Source organism: Epinephelus moara, chromosome 16 (genome assembly GCF_006386435.1).
Source record: "Epinephelus moara isolate mb chromosome 16, YSFRI_EMoa_1.0, whole genome shotgun sequence".
NCBI lineage: Eukaryota > Metazoa > Chordata > Actinopteri > Perciformes > Serranidae > Epinephelus > Epinephelus moara.
The window spans coordinates 35,873,681-35,892,648 of NC_065521.1; the positions used below are offsets into that span (position 1 = coordinate 35,873,681).

The 18,968-nt window shown below is 42.5% G+C and overlaps 2 protein-coding genes across 11 annotated transcripts in view; one reads left to right on the plus strand and one right to left on the minus strand.

The window, feature by feature from the left end:
- The window catches only part of camta1a (calmodulin binding transcription activator 1a), a 929,980-nt gene that overhangs the window by 113,985 nt on the left and 797,027 nt on the right, over positions 1-18,968 (plus strand). The gene's annotated exons all lie outside the window — the stretch shown is intronic.
- LOC126402390 (ankyrin repeat and SAM domain-containing protein 1A-like) overlaps positions 1-18,968 on the minus strand; it is a 102,095-nt gene that overhangs the window by 34,521 nt on the left and 48,606 nt on the right. For 6 of the 10 annotated variants that reach the window (XM_050064300.1, XM_050064297.1, XM_050064299.1 and 3 more), the window contains 2 exons: positions 17,333-17,826; positions 1,354-1,410 (listed from right to left, as the gene is read on the minus strand). In XM_050064300.1, the coding sequence (XP_049920257.1) occupies positions 1,354-1,410; positions 17,333-17,826 (551 nt within the window). The remainder of the gene's footprint in view (positions 1-1,353; positions 1,411-17,332; positions 17,827-18,968) is intronic. The other 4 variants (XM_050064301.1, XM_050064302.1, XM_050064304.1 and 1 more) reach the window with 2 other exon arrangements.

Sequence of the window (18,968 nt, forward strand, 5' to 3'; positions counted from 1 at the left end):
AATGCCCCCATGCCTTAAACATTAAACCACCAAATGTTACAGTCACCCCGCAAAAGCATATGACAGCACTAAGGGTGCCTTTAGCGAGAGAGAAGTCAGTCACAGTGGTTTTATGGAGACGCATAAATAAAGGTTTTGAAGGGCATCGTAAGCAGCTGTGCCACGGTTGATTGCCTTTATATCTCATTTATGGCCTCGGCGTTGCAGTCGTGTCTATTGGCTCTTGGTTTCAGGTAGCTGCTTCTCATCTGCTGCCTGCAGCCAAAACAATACTGATTTACACAGACGGCTGCGTCTGACAATCTGATGTAAATGATCACAAAGCAGAAGTTTTAAGGCAATTGAGCTGAGAGAAGAAGTGTGCAAGTTTAAGGAAAAGATACAGAAACAATGTCAAGTGATTTATGCTTTTCATCTGTTTGTACAATACCTGTGTCTGCTTCCCTAACACTTGTCAGTTGCTTTAAAGCAACTTAATCATAAGCACAAATTCACAGAAAGCCAGAGAGGAAAGGGTAATAACTAAAAACAGGAAAGACACCCAGATTCCCATCTTTTCTTGCAGTAATTTCATGCATTTCTACAGAATGCATGTGATCACTACTACAGTGTTTTCCCCAAGCAAAGTCACAGATACCCATGCCTCATACACATTCAGACATATTCCCTGAAATGCATTCATTAGGGCACCGAGGCAGCAGAGGGCCACCGAGCTACAATATTACACCTGTCACAGCACAGAAACATACCCCCCCATTTTAAATCCACTGTATGCATGAACATGTGAAGCACAGAAAATGAATAGGTAGAGACTGACGGTGCTGTCGCACGAGTCAGGTGCTGTCACTCTCTTTTTATTAAACTGAGTGATCTTCATTCTGGCTTTTTTGGAAAATATTTCATGTGAAGAGATTGTCCGGGCTGCTGCTCTAAAAGCCCCGAGACAGGTTATATGTCCCCATTAGTATAATTATACGAGGCAATAAAGCGCCATCGGGAGAAAAAAGGGAACATTTGTTAGGTTCTCATCATCATCTGTATCCATACGTGGATGTTTAGTAGTGAAATGGCTTCTAATTGAAAGAGGAATGTCAGAGATAGAAATTTAACTTTGAAGAATGATGCATTCGTTTAAATGTGCTGCTGCCAGACTGGAGAGTTAAAACTGAATTAGAGCTGCGAGACTTGCTTAGAAGAAGAAATGAATAATCACTGAGATTATATCATTCTGAAAGGGTTCATGAAAACCGAAAAGGGTCCCCTCTACCTCTACAAAGAGTGCCCCGAAACAGGACAGAGCCAAGCCCCCCCAAAAAGGACCAGGAGATATTTATATGAAGATGGACGTCTTACGCTCTCAGCAGAATTAGATCTTCGTGGTATTGTGGTAGGAGAGTTCGTCGGTGTCTGCTAAGAGAAAACTGAGGGTTCGGTTTTGCCCTTTTTTATACACCTACCTACACCATGCCACATATTCTCTGGCAAGTGGATTTTAATCATACTGTTTTATACAAAGATCCCCTACACAGCTGGTACAGAAAACAGTAAACTGAATGTAACTGGAACACTTTGAAGTGGAAAAATGTGCATGTCTACTGCATGAGCAATGTGTTTGTAAAGGGATGGGGTTTTGGTGTGAACTGCGAGTGTTGGAGATATCAGCTGTAGAGATGTCTGCCTTCTCTCCAGTCTAATAGAATTAGATGGCACTTGGCTTGTGGTGCTTAAAGCACCAAAAACTACCTCTGAAAAGCTCAACAGCAATGTCTCTTTCCAGAAATCATGACCCAGATACTCAAGATAATCCACAGACCTTCTTGTGAGCAGTTTCATGAAGGAACTATTTTCCTTCTACTAAGTTATACCTGCCAACCGTATCACCATGCAGAAGTAGGCGTGCATCTACTCATGGACGAGACGCTTGTGTTTGTCACAGCACGAGATGTGAGCATTAATCTCTCAGCTGAGCTGTAACATTAGCTAGCTCAGTGGTGCTAGGTGAGCTAGCAGTAGATGCACAGTAACAGCAAGGTCCAGGGTAGAACAATTAGGCAAATGTGGAGGTGCTAAAAACTTCAGTTCCTTGAATGTCCACTTGAGGCTGGCTCCAGAAGCCAGTCAATGCCCAGTCAGCCCATGTTAAAATGCCCAACTTCATAGCAGTCATCAGTTCAGTCAGTTCCACCATCTTTTCCGAATATGGTCACTTCTAACTCCAAAAACCCAAGATGGTGACTTCTGATATGCCGAACTCAAGGCTTCAAAAGGGCAGTCCACAAACCAATAGGTGACATCACAGTGGCTACATCCATTATTCATACACTCTAAGATGCACACTTCCTTTTGCGCAGTGATACAGTTGGCAGATGTAGTTTGGTAGAAAGAAAATAGTTCCTACATAAACTACACAACAAGGTCTGTGGATTATTTTGAGTAACCGGTTCATGATTTCCGAAAAGAGACATTGCTGTTGTGCTTTTAAAATGCATTTTTGGCACTTTGAGCACCACAAGCCGAGTGCCATCTAGTTCTACTATAGTGGAGAGAGGCCAGACATCTCTACAGCTGATATCTCCAACACTGCAACTCAAACCAAAACAATATCGACTGATAAACAGCACTACAGGGAAAACACATGAATTTCTGATTTTGGGGTGAACTGTTCCTTTAAATCATTGACGATTCAGTGGGAGAATCCATCAGCCATCGTGGAGCCTGATGATCACACTCTGCACTGCAGTATGCAGTAGAAAATATCACTCTCACGCTGCCTTCTCTGTTATTTTATATTCAACATTAATCTTCAGCACCTCAGAGAAAAAAATACCTCATTTCTAGAGTCTAGTCAGGAGTGAAGGAAAGGAGAGGTGTGAGACGAAGGTCAGAGGGTGGACCACATTATTTTAGTTATCCATCTGCTGCATTTCACTTCTTCATAATGTTGATTATAATACAGCATATTGACCAGATGGTAGATTAGTCACACAAGCTTGAGACACAACCTCCATCTATCAGAACCACATGCTCCCTACATCAGTCATTAAGCAGGAGTGTTGATGGTGAATTGGCAGCACCTCTCCTACCTGAGCAGAGACCCGGATGAGTCAGCAAAAAATAGGTGGCTACAGAATGTATGAGAGTGTCTCTGCATGATGCGTCAGGGGTTTTATCTTGCTTAACCAAACAGAAAATATTCTCCACGTACTTTTGAGAAGGTCAACCGAAAAACTGAAGATGATCATAATCACATAAAGTAAGTGTATCATGTAGTTTGAGTTTTTCTACAGCCAGGATACTCTCACTGTCTTAAAACCTGATAGATGTAAGATAAAGAACTGGATGACAAAGGAGGCTTGGCTTTGATATTTGAGGAATAATGGCTGACGCTGAGCAGCTGGTGTCCTTGTGAAATAGGTGACATGCTAGAATGTGATCAAGTCTTGGTTCTGTGGACTGTGGAAAAGGAGGAGCAACTGGTGGAGTTGTGGAGTGAACAAGAGCTGGTGTTTGATTCCACGTCTTTTATTGAGTAATCTTAACTTTTGAAACAGTCTGCCTCTCATTCCCACAGTCTTGTCCCACTGAAAAAGCGCAGCTAACCATCGGAGGCTGGTAGCGAGCAGAGGTGCCAAAATCCAAAATGTAAAGTTTGTATGTAAATACAGTTTGTCTTCAACCCTGTTTCCACCGAGCAGTACAGTTCAGTTCGGTATGCATTTTTTCCGTTTCCACTAGGGCTGTCAAAATTGCTCAAAAACGACGTTCGAATATTCCTTCTAAAAATAACGAATTTTTTTTTTTTCGCATTATGTCCACAAGAGGGCAAACTAATACAAGGAAACATACTTGTATATGAAACATAACTACCTGTAGGTATTTTTATTTCAACATAAACGTCTTTGAAAACATTTACATACCTACACATTAAAACACATAAAACAATTATCTATAACATTACGTTATAAACGACCGCGGACCTCTCGCTCGCCCCCCCTCTCTGACCCGTGACCACACCGCCCGCGGAAGCGCTGCGAATAGCCTCGAAGCACCGGACCGTGACCGGCTCGCACCCTGCAGCGATCGTTTCGGCGTCTGGTCTATTTTCTGCGTGAGCCGTGAGCGAATGTGTCAAGCCGGGTGACGGAGACAACAGCTGGGAGCAGAACCGCTTGTCGACCAGCGTAAAGAAATGTGCGTCTGATGCCAGCGCCCACTTGCAAAGAGGACAGCTGCGGTGGTGTTTTTTTTCTCTCTCCACACTCTTCTGGAGTATGGTAGGCATCAGCTGATATGGCGAACTTGTTGTAACTTGCTTATTTACACATCCAGCAGTTATGAAGCAACGTCATCATTCTTTTAGACTTGTGTTTCTGGCTGCCTGATGAATGTAAGTCTAATATTCACTCTCTTTTTGCTCTGTTTTTGGTCTCCACCAACTCCTAATATTAATATCTGTCTTTTTAGCTGCTAAATGCTCCACTACATTCACCAGCTAGCTGCTAACTGTGTCTGTCTGCTGTGTGGGGCTGAGCAGGTGCAGCATGCGTACGTTGCTCCCATAATAACCTAAATTATTAAGCCTCAGCAGGACAAAGGCAATTAGAAAGCTGCTGATGAACACTGGTATTAATCAGGGGTCCAATATGTAAAATCACACACGCACAGAGCTGTTGTAGCTCCTGTGATAATGAGGACGGGGGGCAGTGCTCTCGTCTCATAAAGTGGCCGAGGTCTGTACTGAAGGGAGGATAATGCTCCTGTCAGCGGCATCGCTTCTCGGCAATGAGCAGAAGGGGGGCAATAAGGAGCTCTGACATGCAATTCAACTGCCTAGGTTATTTCTTTAGCTCGCAGGGGACAGGACATGGCTGTGTTCTTTTCAACAGTGAAGCAGAGGTTGTAATATTCTGTCCCCACACCACTGTCGCATCTGCAGCGACCTCGGGGTGCCTCTCTGAATGACTGGGGCTGCAGTGTTTAAGAGGAAACAAATGAGGATGAGTGGTTGCATTTTAAACACACTCACACTGCAGGTAAGGTCAGTGCACCAAGCTTTTTCCTTTAAACACAAGTATAGATTCAAGAACAAAAATGCAGCTGCATACTTTCTCAATGTACCGGCTTCACTCGTCCAGTATAATAGAAAAGGGAACACTAGCTGCTCCAATGAGATTTAGGAGCAGCTACCGTGAAAGGCAGGTGTGATGTACTGTTGGAGCTGGGTAAATATATCCTTATCAGGGGACACGGCCCAGTGATTTCCTCAAGGTAAAACACATCCACAACAAGAAAAAGCCTCTGAATTTCATGGTTGGGGACTGAGAAGCTCGGTGTCATGAGAGAATTAATAGAGGGGAGGGAGACGAATGTGTTTTTGTGCTGCGGGATCGAATCAATAGAGAGAACCTGAAATGGAGAGGCGTCCATTGTGAGGGGGACTCGGCATGAGCAGGGAGGTACAATGAGGAAGGTCAGAAGTCAGCGGCAAGGTGGAGGTCAACAGCTGAAGAGGCAGCGGTGACGGGAGATGGTCAGGAGATTAAAGACACATGAACCCATTTATCATGCTTCTCACAGCAGGCCCGCTGCTCTAGGATGACTGAGCAGAATAACTTGGCTGCTGTTTTACTGTGATTTCAAAACATAAAGTGTTCTTTCATTATCAGCCTTGAGAATCTCGAACAATACGCAACCAAAGCTCAAAGAGAGTACGGAGGAGGGGGGTGAGGGAGCTAAAGGACGACTGGCAGAGCTTGTTGAGGGTGAAATAAAAGGCTGCTGCAGAGAGTGTGCCCGGACCACCGGCCTCAAATTGGCAAGCTGGCATCAAAACAAGGGTTGGATGGAAAACTATGGATTAGCGAACGGAACACAAACGCACCACCGTCTAAAGCAGGTGCCAGCACCTCAATGCCACAGTGGGACAAAGCGCTGTCAGCAGTCCCATCAACATCCTCCGGAAATAGCACAATGTCATGCCTGTGTTTTTAAGCACAATGTCCCTTCAACACAACTTCAAGAACTTTGCAAACTCATCCCCAAAGGATGTAGAAATATGTGTATGTATTAGGGATTCATCTTCTGAACATCGGTACGGGCCGATACTCTCCTTGTTGACTGCCATCAGTCATCTGCAAGTATAACGACATTCACCGATGGCAGTGACCAATGTTTTTCTGTCGTGTCTCATCAGTTTTGCACGAGCTAAAAAACAGAGCTCCAGCGAACAGCTTCACAAAAAGCAAACATTTTTGGGAAGAACACAGATCTCCCACAAGAAGCTTTTGGGGAAAAAAGGACGCAATAAACTCACTATCGACACGTCATGGAATGCACCGTATTTTTTCCCCTGATAATGCTACACTGTGTTAGCGGCCAGTAGCCAGAGCTAACAGCTAACAGAGGTTGCATAGAGTTACATTACAATGTGTTCAAGCTCTAGTCTTAGTCTTATTTAGTTCTTCGTCAGAAACTATATCAGGCACCTACTTATTGGCTGTACATCTGTATTGGCCGATTTTTGCCTTGTTGACTGTCATCGGCCTACCAGCAAATAACATGACATTCACCAGTGGCAACAGCTGATGTTTTTCTGTTGTGATATGTCAATTTAGTGCAGGCTAAAAAGCAGGGCTCAACAGCTAACAGCTAACAGCATCCTAAAACCTGTTTGGGACCAATAGAGATCTTCCCCAGGGTGCCTATGGGAGAAAAGGACGCAAAAAACTCACTATCCTGACTACGCATCAGGAGGCGCACCCTATTTTTTTATGTGTGGACAACAAATCTGTGTTGAGATTGGAAGAAGGAGCGCCAATTAATGTTAGCTGCTAGCAGCTGGTGGCTGTGACTAACAGCTAACGGAGGTGGAATAGTTAGATCAAGATGCATTTAAGCTTTATTCAGTAAAAATGAGTATTGGGTTAGGGTAAATTATAACGTTATCATGATGTGCTCAAATGTAATTTTGTAAAATGTAGTGTCAGCGAGAAACTTGAAAAAATACAGTTGTTAAAGGAGAAATTTGTTCATGTTTTCAATTAAAAAAACACAATAAAAAATAGATACTAAAGAGGGAATTATGATACAGTATTTACAGTAAAAAGGCTTTTGAATGCAGTTATTATTATTTTTTAAAGATGTTTTTCATGTGGAAGAAGGTTATAGTAAAGGTTTTAAACCTGCTCATTCTTCTTCGAATTAAGACTTCATAACAGTTCAAGTATTTTTTTTTTTTATATAGATTTCTTTGTTTCCCCGACACAATAGAGGGAATGAATAGAAATGAAAACAAAAGAAACAACAACAACAAAAATATCGGTATCAGCTGTCAGACAAACTGTTATTTTAAACTAATTTTCCGTGCCTCCCTAATATGTATCTTCCAATAAAGTGAAATCCTTTGTAGCAGTTAGAACAGACCCCTTCTCTCCAATGACTAAACTCAAGGACCACTCAGTAGTGGCTGCATGTCTCTGCCCCCTGTGGCTCTCCTGTGTTCTCCCCCTGGTGGGGATTAAAGAATAGATTTCCCCTGCTGGTTGCACCGGGCCGTGACACACACACACCCACGGTTTGGTTTGATCTCAGCAGGTCAAACACACGAGACTTCCCCGTAACAAACGGCAAGGCCACTTCTCTCCTCGCAGAAAACAAAAGCTGCACCAAATCCACGATGAGTTCATGAACACAGCAACACGAGACGGGGGACAAAAAGAACAAAGAGATGCTGCATGAATTGCCCGCAGATTTTAAAATGCCACAGAGGATTAACTTTTTAAAGAACACGCTCAAAAGTAGAAGGACAATGTAAGGGAGAGGTTTGAGCTTTTCCCCGCTCCATTGTGCTGTATTTAGAAATCAGCGCATACCAATCGAACAGGCTTTACAAGAAATATAATATCCAAAGAAGTGCTAGAAAGCATCAATTATTTTCCCATTCAATTCATTCATGGCAGGTAGACAAGATTAATGAGCCTCCAGTGGAGCTGCTGCCTGTAAGGGAATCAATACTCACAAAAGCTGGTTTCATAGCGGCTACTGGATCTGTGGAGTACGAATCGAGAATGAAGTTAAAAGTGAAATGAGGCCGTGGACGGCGGCCCTCTCCTTCTGTCTCTGTCTACGGCGCTCTGTCTCCCTTTCTCTCCTCCCATCTGTGGAGCTCAGTCTGCTGGCCCACACAATGTGCCCCCTGGATTGTCATCTTCAGTCTGATCCCGAGGACCAAGACCAACCCGCATTAGCATGCGCTTTACACACCAGCACACACCCCTGCACGTAGAGCACAAAACACACACACACACACACACACTCGGAGCTCCTTAAATGGAGAGATGCATAGGCCAAGACCTCATGCAAGTCAAATCTCCTTGTCTTGAAACCAGAGGCAGAGTGTGTGTAGCTCATGTGAAGAAAAGGAGGGTGGTAGACAGATAGAGGAAGAAAAGGAAGGAGGGTGTGAGAACGGGAATATTTAGCAAACCAGATTATAAGAAGAAGATGTTTTTTGTGTGTATGCCTAAGGGGTGGGTTTGGTAATGTCCTGGGACCTCTCGGCCAAATGCTGTCACACAGAGCAGCCAGTCGTGACGGCAAGATGGCCGGCACCTCAGAGAGAGCAACAGTATAGAAAAACTGTCGATGGAGCAACATGGGCCAAGGAGAGGGCAGAGAGAGAGAGAAGGGACTTTTTCTTTTTTCAGGGGACACTCCCAACATCATTAAAGAGAGTGCAGGCTAGGTTACGCCCAATCAAACTTTAACTACATCCCACCACACACTCCTCTCATTTGCTATGCACTTTATATCGGCAGTGTGAATATTTCCATTTCAAGCAAATGCAGGCTTATTCCCTGAAAGGAAGAGGGAGAAGAAAGATCCCGGGCGCTTGCCTTTTGCTTTCAGCGCAGAACTCCCAGGCATCTGAATCACTATTCAAGTGAGAAGAAACAGGCCTCCGAGTTCATTAACATTAACTAAAGCTCCGAAATTGGACAAAATAAATTGCCTTTTCAAAAGTAATACTAGCAGACCGCCAACCAAGGCTTGTAATAAGCATCTCGTTGCTATCAACTGAATCCAAAACGCCTGATTTCATTTGGGAAATAGTGTAGAAAGAATCAAGCAATCATTGATATTAGGAAAGGTTGAGTTAATGCTGCAACCTGCTTCTTCATTGCATCCTTTTTAAGGCAGTGCGGCTTACATTTTGTACAGTACGAATTCATTCTAGCTGCATTGTGTGAATGTGGAGCTACTGGTCGAGCTGACAGGCTGCCTCACACACATGTAGTCAACACACGGACATCAGGGAGCATGGCAGCAGCCCACACATACAGTGCAGGAGCTCCATCAGAGGCAGGATTCAGGGTTAACAGGCTCCTCTGGAGGAGAAACATGTTTTATTCTGCGCTGACAGCCAGAGCAAAATCATACATTTCCAAGGTCAACTCCACTGCTAGTTTCATCCCAAACAATTTCATTTTGTGGCCGACACTGTGGAGAGTAAATAAAATTCAGTCCATGGTATGAATGCATAATTAAGGAAGAACTGTGATGCTCTTTGCCAACAGCCTACTTTAGGATTTCAAATAAGCTTTTAGGCATTTAGATGAACCTGAAGCTGGAAACACTAAGATGGAGCATTCAGTAAATGAGGCCATTGCCTGAGGTGTATGAGCTTCCCACTGCTAAGATCTCGTCTTCGGTTAGTAGCCAATAACACAACCTGTTCTCCCACCATATGGGAGGGCAAGCTTGAGCAAGAGGACAGCGGTACGTTTTGTTTCCACCTCTGCAGCCTTTTTTCTTTAACAACCAGATCAATTCTCCAGTTCGGTGTACACTGTGCAGACGTACCAAGAGAAGACAACAGAAGAGCCACACTGCACTACCGCTGAGGGCATCAGGGGAGGAGCAGCAATCTCCAATAACCAAGTAATGTCATGCCTGCCTTAATCCTGTCACGCTCTCTGAGACCACATCCCTCCGCCACAGTCTGAGGAGGTGAGGTGTTCGTTAAACTGGATAATTAGACTGTACATTGCCCTGCCTCTGACCAGAAAGTTTGAATGGGGGGAATTAAAAGATTCAAGCAAACAAAATGTTCCCTTTTTACTGACCTCATTACCCGACTGGACCACAATGTTCTGCACAGGGACAGCGAAGTCTCAGGAGTGTCAATACTCTCCTCTGTGTCTTCATTAGAGCATTACAAGTAAACTTTGGACTTTGAAAACAAGCAATAAGTCATAAATAATAAATATCAAAATAAAACCCAACTCAAGGTTTTGGTTATTTTGATTGGAATTTGTTTTGTTTGTGACAGAGCCAGATCGATACACCAACCAGGCCAATATTAGCTTATTGCTCATATATGGTATCAGTGTATATGTCAGCTGATAACTAACAAGGATTTGTAGTACAGAAGTGACTAATAAGGTTTGAGGTAAAACAAGGATCACCATCACACAGTTTGTCCACCAGAGAGCACCGACACGTTGATTCTTCAGCTGTAAAATGACTTTCTTAATATGTATCTTTGTCACAATTCTTTAAAACAAATCTGCATCAAGACTGTTTATGTGTTTATGCTCTCAAATACTGACATCAGTGTCCAGAATTGGCTGGGCTATAATGTGTGGCATCTGGTAACTACATAATTAATTACAAAATTAAAGAGTAATAAATAAGAAATCAATAATTAAAAGTATACATGCCTGTGTATAACACTTAGTTGTAGCCCAAAGTGTCACACAAACATAAAACAAAGAGGTCAAAACTTTACATTAATACTATAACCGGACCCATACTGGATTTTAAAGGCCGATGTGACTATGATTAGGTCTGGGCAATATATTGATATTATATTGATATCGTGATATGAGACTAGATATGAGGGGTTTGGGATATAAAGCGATACAGCACACAGTTTCACGATATTTGTCTGAAACTATTTCATTTCTGGGATTTAACATTTAAAACTTTTTCAACAATGTTTAAACGGCTGGTTGCCATTGGTTGAATAATTGTAAGGAAACATACTATACTCCCCTACTTACAGTATGTCACACAAAATTAATTCGTCATCATTTTTCCCTTTTTTTAAATTTTTTTATACATATATTTTTATTCTAATTTATTTATTTATCTATCAAATTTTCAGGCTTTCTGTGTTTGTTCCTAAGTTGATGGGTGGGTGGGGTTGTCTTTTTGTCCTTACTGCTTCTGTGTGTTTTTATTAATACTCTGTATATCTTTATTGAATCACCAATGAAAATACCTTGTTTATTAGATTAAACAGATGTTGACAAAGTTTTCCTTTGGGGACATACTTTACAGTTAAAAAAAGGTAATAAATTTCAATATATTTTATCTCAATAAGTAGCATATCTTAACGTATTTAAAATCGCAATAATATTGTATCATGCCCTAAGTATCGTGGTAATATTGTATCGTGGATCCTCTGGTGATTCTTAGATTTTAGATTCTGTAATATTTTAGTGTCGTCTTTTCCTGTTTTTTAAGACAGGACAGGACGCACTTACCAGAGTCTTCTAGCTGTTCTGTTATTATATCTATCACATTTGTTATCTGTTGTCCAAATAACTAAAGATTATTCATCAAAACTTTCAAAAAAAAAAAAAGTATAAATATTTTATGAAAGCACCAACAGTCAACCCTGAAATGTTGCTGCAATATTGATATCGAGGTATTTGGTCAAAAATATTGTTATGTTTGATTTTCTCCATATCACTCAGCCCTAATATTGATATCATAAGATATTACAAGCTATAACATAAATAACTATTTTTTTCCCTATCTATTTCAACAATTGTGACTAAGAAATGTACTGTGCAGAACATCTTACAGCTGACAAAGAAGCTCAGTAACTGTTTCACAACAAATCTTTGGCATTTCTGTTCCTCATTTTCTTTATTTATCGGCTGACATTTACACTGATGCAGATATATCTGCAATGAGCTAATATCAGCTGATATATCAGCCTGTCCGAGTTATCCAATAAAATGAGCACACAAGTCAATCTATGGTATTGATTTGTGCTGCACACTATAATGGAGGTAAACTCTTTACTTTGGAATTCACAGACTGCATACAGAGAGGGGCTGAAGGTCGGTTTTTGTTAGTAACTTTAGTCAAATACTACCTCCAATTACAAGTGAGTGTGTACTTGGCAGCTTTTGACAAAACAATAAACTGGAATTATGTTGTTTATGTTTGCGAACGTCTGGCAGTGCTAAAGCAGCTCGAGCCGAGAACCTTCCTTCTGGTGCTCACACCTATAAAATCCCAAAGACAAGGTTACACTGACTGTAGACAAGAACGAATGAGTCATGCTGCCAAGGTGTTGTGCTTTGCCTTCAGGCTAAAAAAGTGTTTTGAACTTTGACGAGCTCCTGGAAGAGGCCTCGTATACTGGCCCATCTCCATGCGAGTGTTGACTGGAGTATTTCCAGACAGAGCAAACATTGGGTCACTTTGCCATCGTGCATAAATGCCCCACAAAGACTTCCACTTCAACTACAGCCTCCTTGCTCTGGGCTAGTGTGTCAGCTGTCCCCCTGAAATCAGTAGGAACACAACTGCAGTGACATAAACACAACATCTGGCACAGTTTATAGCTGCATGTCACTGAAATATATAATAAAGTTGCACTTTCACAGTAGAGACAATTAAATGAGCTCATTAGAGAAAAGATCCAACAATAATTACTAGTGAGGAGGTCATAAAAATTATACGACAGTCCAAAATGCTGCAACAATAATACATAATTCAGGTTTTGCTGTGTAGCCCCAAACACAGTTCAGACCGGGCCAGACAAAACATAAAGAGAGTCTTAAAGGGACAGTTCACCCCAAAATCATAAATGCATATTTTCCCTCTTACCTGTAGTGCTATTTATCAGTTTAGATTGTTTTTGGTGTGAGCTGCTGAATGTCGGAGATATCGGCTGCCTTCTATCCAATATTTTAAAACTGGAAGGCACTTGGATTGTGGTGCCCAAAGCACCAAAAAATACATTTCGCAATCTCAACAGCAATGTCTCTTTTTAGAAATTACGATCAGGTTACTCAAGATAATCCAGAGACCTTGTTGTGAGCAGTTTCATGTAGGGACTATTTTCTTTTTCTTTTTTTAACTACATCCGCCAACCACATCACCACGCAGTAGGAAGCGTGCATCTTCAGGTTTTTTTTTTTATGCCACTTGGAATGAAATTCAAGACCAATTTCACAATACCAAACTTTAAGAAAAAAAAAACATCAAGTGATATCAGTTAGTAAGGGTTATGGACTCCAGGTGTTTGCTGACAGCTGCCTGGGCAACTTTGTGTTTCTTACTCTTACTCTGCCTGTGGGTTTTCACTGCCTGCCTGACTCCATCGTGTTGAGTTTAAAAAACAGAAAATTAGAAATACACTCATCTTGTATGCATTGCTTTGTATCTGCTTTGGCCATACTGCAAAATCTTGGTTAACTGGCCAATTTTTATTGAAGCTAGCTAGCAGACGTGGATCAACTACTCTGAGCATTCCCCCTGTAAACAAAATAAGACTTTTAAAACATTGATTTAAGACATTTTATGCCATGGTCTGGGTAAATACTCAATTCTGATTGGCTGCAAGATGTCCGTTAGGAAGTGATAATGGACATCTACTAAGTAGCTCTGGTGAAACTGTCTGTTCACAGTTCTAAATAAATGCGCCAGCTGCATAATAGTATCAGAATTTGTAATCTGTTTACAATTAATTTACAACACTGAGAGTAGTCCGTCAGTGCCTCATCCTCTGAACACCACAACAGGGAGACACGCTACTAACTCGCTAGCCTACTTCAGGGTGCGGCCGACATTACATATGGCGTATAGTTTGTTCGTGACATGGCTGGATAGCTAGCTTGTCTTGTTGTTAAACATATTGTTGTATTATATTTACTGATGGTAGACTCTATGCAATGTTATATGTATGTTATAGCTTTCTGGCTAATAGCTGGGCCAAAGGATTCTATGGGCTGAGTGGACAAGCAATATCTCCGGTTGCTAGGTCGTATCTAAGGGTCGTCCTAGTTACTGGAGTAGTGAATAATGTATCCATTGCATTAGAATATTACAGGGCAGCAATCATTATCCCAGGTATTAGGTGAACCCTCAGGTGTTGCCAAGGTGATGAGATGAGAGGCTCGTGGCAGTGACAGCTCGAGATGTAAGCATTAATGGCATCCTCCTCTGACGACCTGTAACGTTAGCTAGCTCTGTGGTGCTAGGTGAGCTAGCAGTAGATGCATGCTTCCTTCTGTGCAGTGATACGCTTGGTGGGTGTAGTTTGGTAGAAAGAAAATAGTTCCTACATGAAACTGCTCACAACAAGGTCTGTGGATTATCTTAAGTAAATGGGTCATGATTTCTGAAAGGAGACATTGATGTTGACTTTTTTAAATGTACTTTTTGAGCACCACAAGCTGAGCGCCATCTAGTACCATTGTATCTCTAATACTTGGCATCTTACACCACAACAATCTAGATTGATGAATAACAGGTAAGAGATAAAATATGTGTTTTTGATTTGGAGGTGAACTGTCCTTTTTAAAGCCAGAAAAACTCAGCACACCACAGTCTAATAATTGCATCAGTGGTGCTTGTCAACAGCCTATCAGAGCTTTGCAGAGATATTTTGTATTCTAATCAATTTCCCCACACAGGAAGACAACATCCACAAACCAGACCCTCTCTGCCTGCCTGAGAAGTTACTGAGGCGATCAAAGAAGTGAACAACTCTGACCACCCGTGTACCAACTGCTGCCCAGAGCAGCCAAGATATCGACCTCAGAGCCGCCATTATCTCAGCTCACTGGGGCTGTTCTGATAGGGTCGTGTAAAGGAACACTAGGCAGCAATACGATCTCCTCACCGTGGAGAGGAGGCATCAGCGGTGCTATCTGAGCCCATGATTTGCTCTGGCTGTTCTGGCATTGTAAATGCAACGTGTAAGACATCTCTCGTGGATCAGGCTGCACTGAGCTGCAGCAGTGTAGGAAAGTTGTAAAAGAGATGCGTGTTCTCGACAGTAGAATACAAACGATGTCAGGGAATATTACTGAGACATTAGTGGGTAGCTTATGCTAGCACTTAATTGAGAGGCTTGGAGGATATCATTAATCCTGCTAACAATAAGAGGATTGTTGTAAGAAAATGGTGAAAGAGCATAAAGAGGAATCTGTACTAACTGCTCAGACTGACTGTATATACTTCTGCTCATTCACTGTTACACAACACTCCAATCTCACAGTCCATATATATCAATATAACGGTAAAAAATATGATGATACAAGTGATGCTTCTTGTGTATCTCAAGCAGTCTAACAAACTAAGACAAATAGGGAATTTTGAGAAAACTTTTTCGTCTCGGAGCAATCCCACACTTGTTCAGTGGTGCGTTTGGTGTGTTGTGTTTGTTTGCATGATGGGCTGTCTCTACAGAGACTCAGGTTACTTTCTGAAACCTCTGCAAGAGAAGTAGACGGGAGCTGAAGGGAGACAGATCTGCAGCTTGTATGTTCTTTCTGAATCTCAATTTCCAAATCTCTGCCTCTTGTCTTACTCTCTCAGCTCCTCAGCCGTTTTATCCCCATCTTCTTGTCTCCTCTAATCTCCTCTCTCTCGGCTCGACTCAGCTCTTTATCTACGTCCCAGACAAAGCATTAAAGTGCTGAATGGAGGGTATATTTAGTTAAGAATATCCCCCGTGATAACAAACGCAAGATGGGATTGAGAAAATGAAGATACACCAATTTAAGGCTGAGGAGAATACTCAGAGTGGAATAATGCAACACGTTTTGGGTGCAACATAAACAGCAAATTTAACTTCTTGAGAAATGAACTGTGCTATTTAGGTGTACAAACAGCTTTTCCATCACAGTTATTGTGTTTGCTGAAGGTTTGTGTTCAAAACAAGGCAGAGCTGAAATTGCTCAGCATCCCCCTCAAGACAACAGGTGGGCTTTGAGTTGACAGAACGGGAACAGAGTCTTTGTGCAGGTTCACCACAGTCAACACAATTGTTAACATTTGATACTGAGGTTTTCATTTAATCAGTTTTGTAGCTGTGGACGATTGTCTTGTGACTGCAGCACAAGCACAGGCTGACCCAGACCCAACAAGTCAGGCTTTGTAAAAAAGGGAACCCATTGTGCACAAGACACAAAGTGTTCATACAACTTGAATATATTTGATTGACTGATGCTCAAAATCTACTGTTCAAGTAAGAGGTTAAACATTTGTTTTTGGGTAACAGCGCTCTATGATGCAGGTCTTCCACCCAATATTAAAGGGATAGTTCAAATTTTTTTGGAGTAGAGTTGTATGAGGTACATAACCCTACTTCACCTTTCCCTCAGACAGCCTCTTCAGATGGGAAGCTGTTAACTGCTTCAGTTCCCCATCTGTGCTCTCGTCAGAGCCACCAGACTCCATTGACAAAAGCTGTAATTTTGGCTCACTGATCACAGGAGCTGCTGGTGTACTGCTGCCTCACTCAGTTAGTTGTTTGTGTCATTGTGTGACTTTGGTGAATCCAAACTAACCCTTTTAAATGCAAAAGTTTCATAGTAACACAAATAAAATACCTGACTGAGGCAGCAACAGACCAGCAGCTCCTGTGTTCAGCAATGTTAAATGACTGTTTTTCTCAATGGACTCTGGCTTTGAAATATAACGGCTTCAGTTTCCTGTCAAAAATCGCTGTTTGACAGTAGGGTAAAGCTGTAGAAATATATTATAGCTCACACTTTAGGTGGCTAAAATATGTTTTGTTGCTGACCCACATCCACAGCAGTACGTTACTTAACTTTTGTGGTGGTACTCCTGCCTGCTTCTCCAAACATGCAGTGTGCCAACTGACATCTACTGTAGGTAATGCAATGATTACGGATAAGTACCTGATACAACCTTATGTCAAAAGATCCGAACTATCCCTTTAATGGTTTGCTTCCTATGGCTTCTTATAACGCATTTTTAGACACTACACTCATTAAATTCAGTGTCAATATATTTTTACATGTGTTTTGGCTATTTGGTTTCTTCCTGATGTCAATTTTTTTTTTACAACTTCTTTTAGAAAAGTTTTATCCATTTTTTTTCTATATGTTGATGAAACATCTTGGTAATAAATACTGAAGAAACTGTTGCATTTAAACATATAAAACACCTTTAAAAACCTTAAACATTCGTCAATCTTGACCTGTAGTCTACAGAATTGATAGTACACACACTAACAGATCTCTATGTGTGAAACAGGGTGAGACCAAACACTTACCTCGTCCCATTCTGAGGTGAAAGAGGGAGATTTCTCAAGCCTCTTCTTGCCAGTGCTACAGTTAGAAACAGACTCGCTACGGTTTCCCAATCCTCCGTCCTCCTCACTAGGGGGCGACACGAGCAAGTCTGAGTCAGACTTGGAGAGGCTGCGTGCCAGCTTCAGGTCCCCTGGAGGGCGCATCCTAACGGCAGACGCTGCCCCGGCCCCTAAGTCCCTTGGCTCCTTGTTCACAGTTGCATAAATTGCTTTTGGATCACAGTCTGTCAGGATGGCGGCCATACTGGGACGGCTCGGTGGCGGTGCAGCTGCTGCTACTTCCTCTTTCACTTTGGCGGGTTTTCTTGATTCTGGCTGGCCCTGGTTGGGTGGCGGGACACCTGGAAGCCTGAAGGGCTCCTCGCGGCAGTCGAAGACAGGGGAGGATCCGTGCAGGAGGCCAGTGAACTGCTCCGGGACACCTGCTCCCTGATCCTGGCCGGGCTGGGAGTTATCTGGAGAAAGAGAAAAGGAACGGGCAGAGTCAGTGGAGAAGGAGAGGAGTTTGTGAAAGCTGGAAAGAGGGCTTCTGACTGAAGGGCAGATCCTTAGAGCAGGACTAATAAGAAACCGCCCACACAAGTCCAGAAACAGATCTGTAATTGTTTCCTACCAGGAGTGACGGAGAGAGAAAGAGGGAGAGAGGAGAGATGGAGCAAGGAGAAGGCGTATGTTGGCTGGAGAAATAACAGAATTCCAAACCCAGCTTGTAGCCGTCTGACGGCGATCTGCTGGTGCCTGACTGCCTGTATTTTGTCACAGGGAGTTGGAGCTAGTCATCTTCGTGACTGGCCTTACCTCACAGGCCCTCTTGTCTGTTAGGTCCATTTTGCCCAAAATGACACAACACTATGAATCCCCTGAGGCTATTGACTAAACTTGCATGCAAACACTCACGAAACTGCAACCACCAAACACAGGATAACACACACATCAGAATATGTAACAGAATATAAACAAGAAGACTTTGAAATGTCACCAAAGGGGAGTGAAACTTACGTGGGCTGCCTTCTCCAACAAAAACAACTCCTTAATGACACTGAATGGCAGGAGCAATTATAAACAATTAGGTTTTCCTCCTCCCTCTTCCTGAGGAATTACTGCCACCTAAGCCTCTTTTCTACAATCAAATCAGCCACAGGATGCCTGTTGTCATCTACAGTGCGCTTTAGAAAAATCACAAGTCCATGCAGCTCTGTAGTCGTCTTCCTTTGCGCTGTGGTGATGCGTGTTGTTGTCTGCCATGTGACGAGGAGCCCTCTGTGTTTTCTAATTCAAGCCCCTAATGGTGGCTCAGGAATGGAAATTCGAATCGCCCTATCCTCCAGCAGCCAGACTCCTGATAATTAGCCCTGTGACACATGGTGAAGGAGTGTGTATGTAGGGTGTGTGTGTGTGTGGACCATCGCTGCGAGGGTGACAGGGTCAGGGTGTTTGGTGACAGCGAATCTGGGGCAATGACTCCACAGGAAAAGAAGTGACCTGTTGCAACACTTCGTTTGTCCTTCACAGGAGAAGTTTCAGCTGACCATTCGCGGCTCGGCTCGGCTATCTCTCAACCTGCTGCTCAACGACATCAAAAGAGCTGACTGCGGAG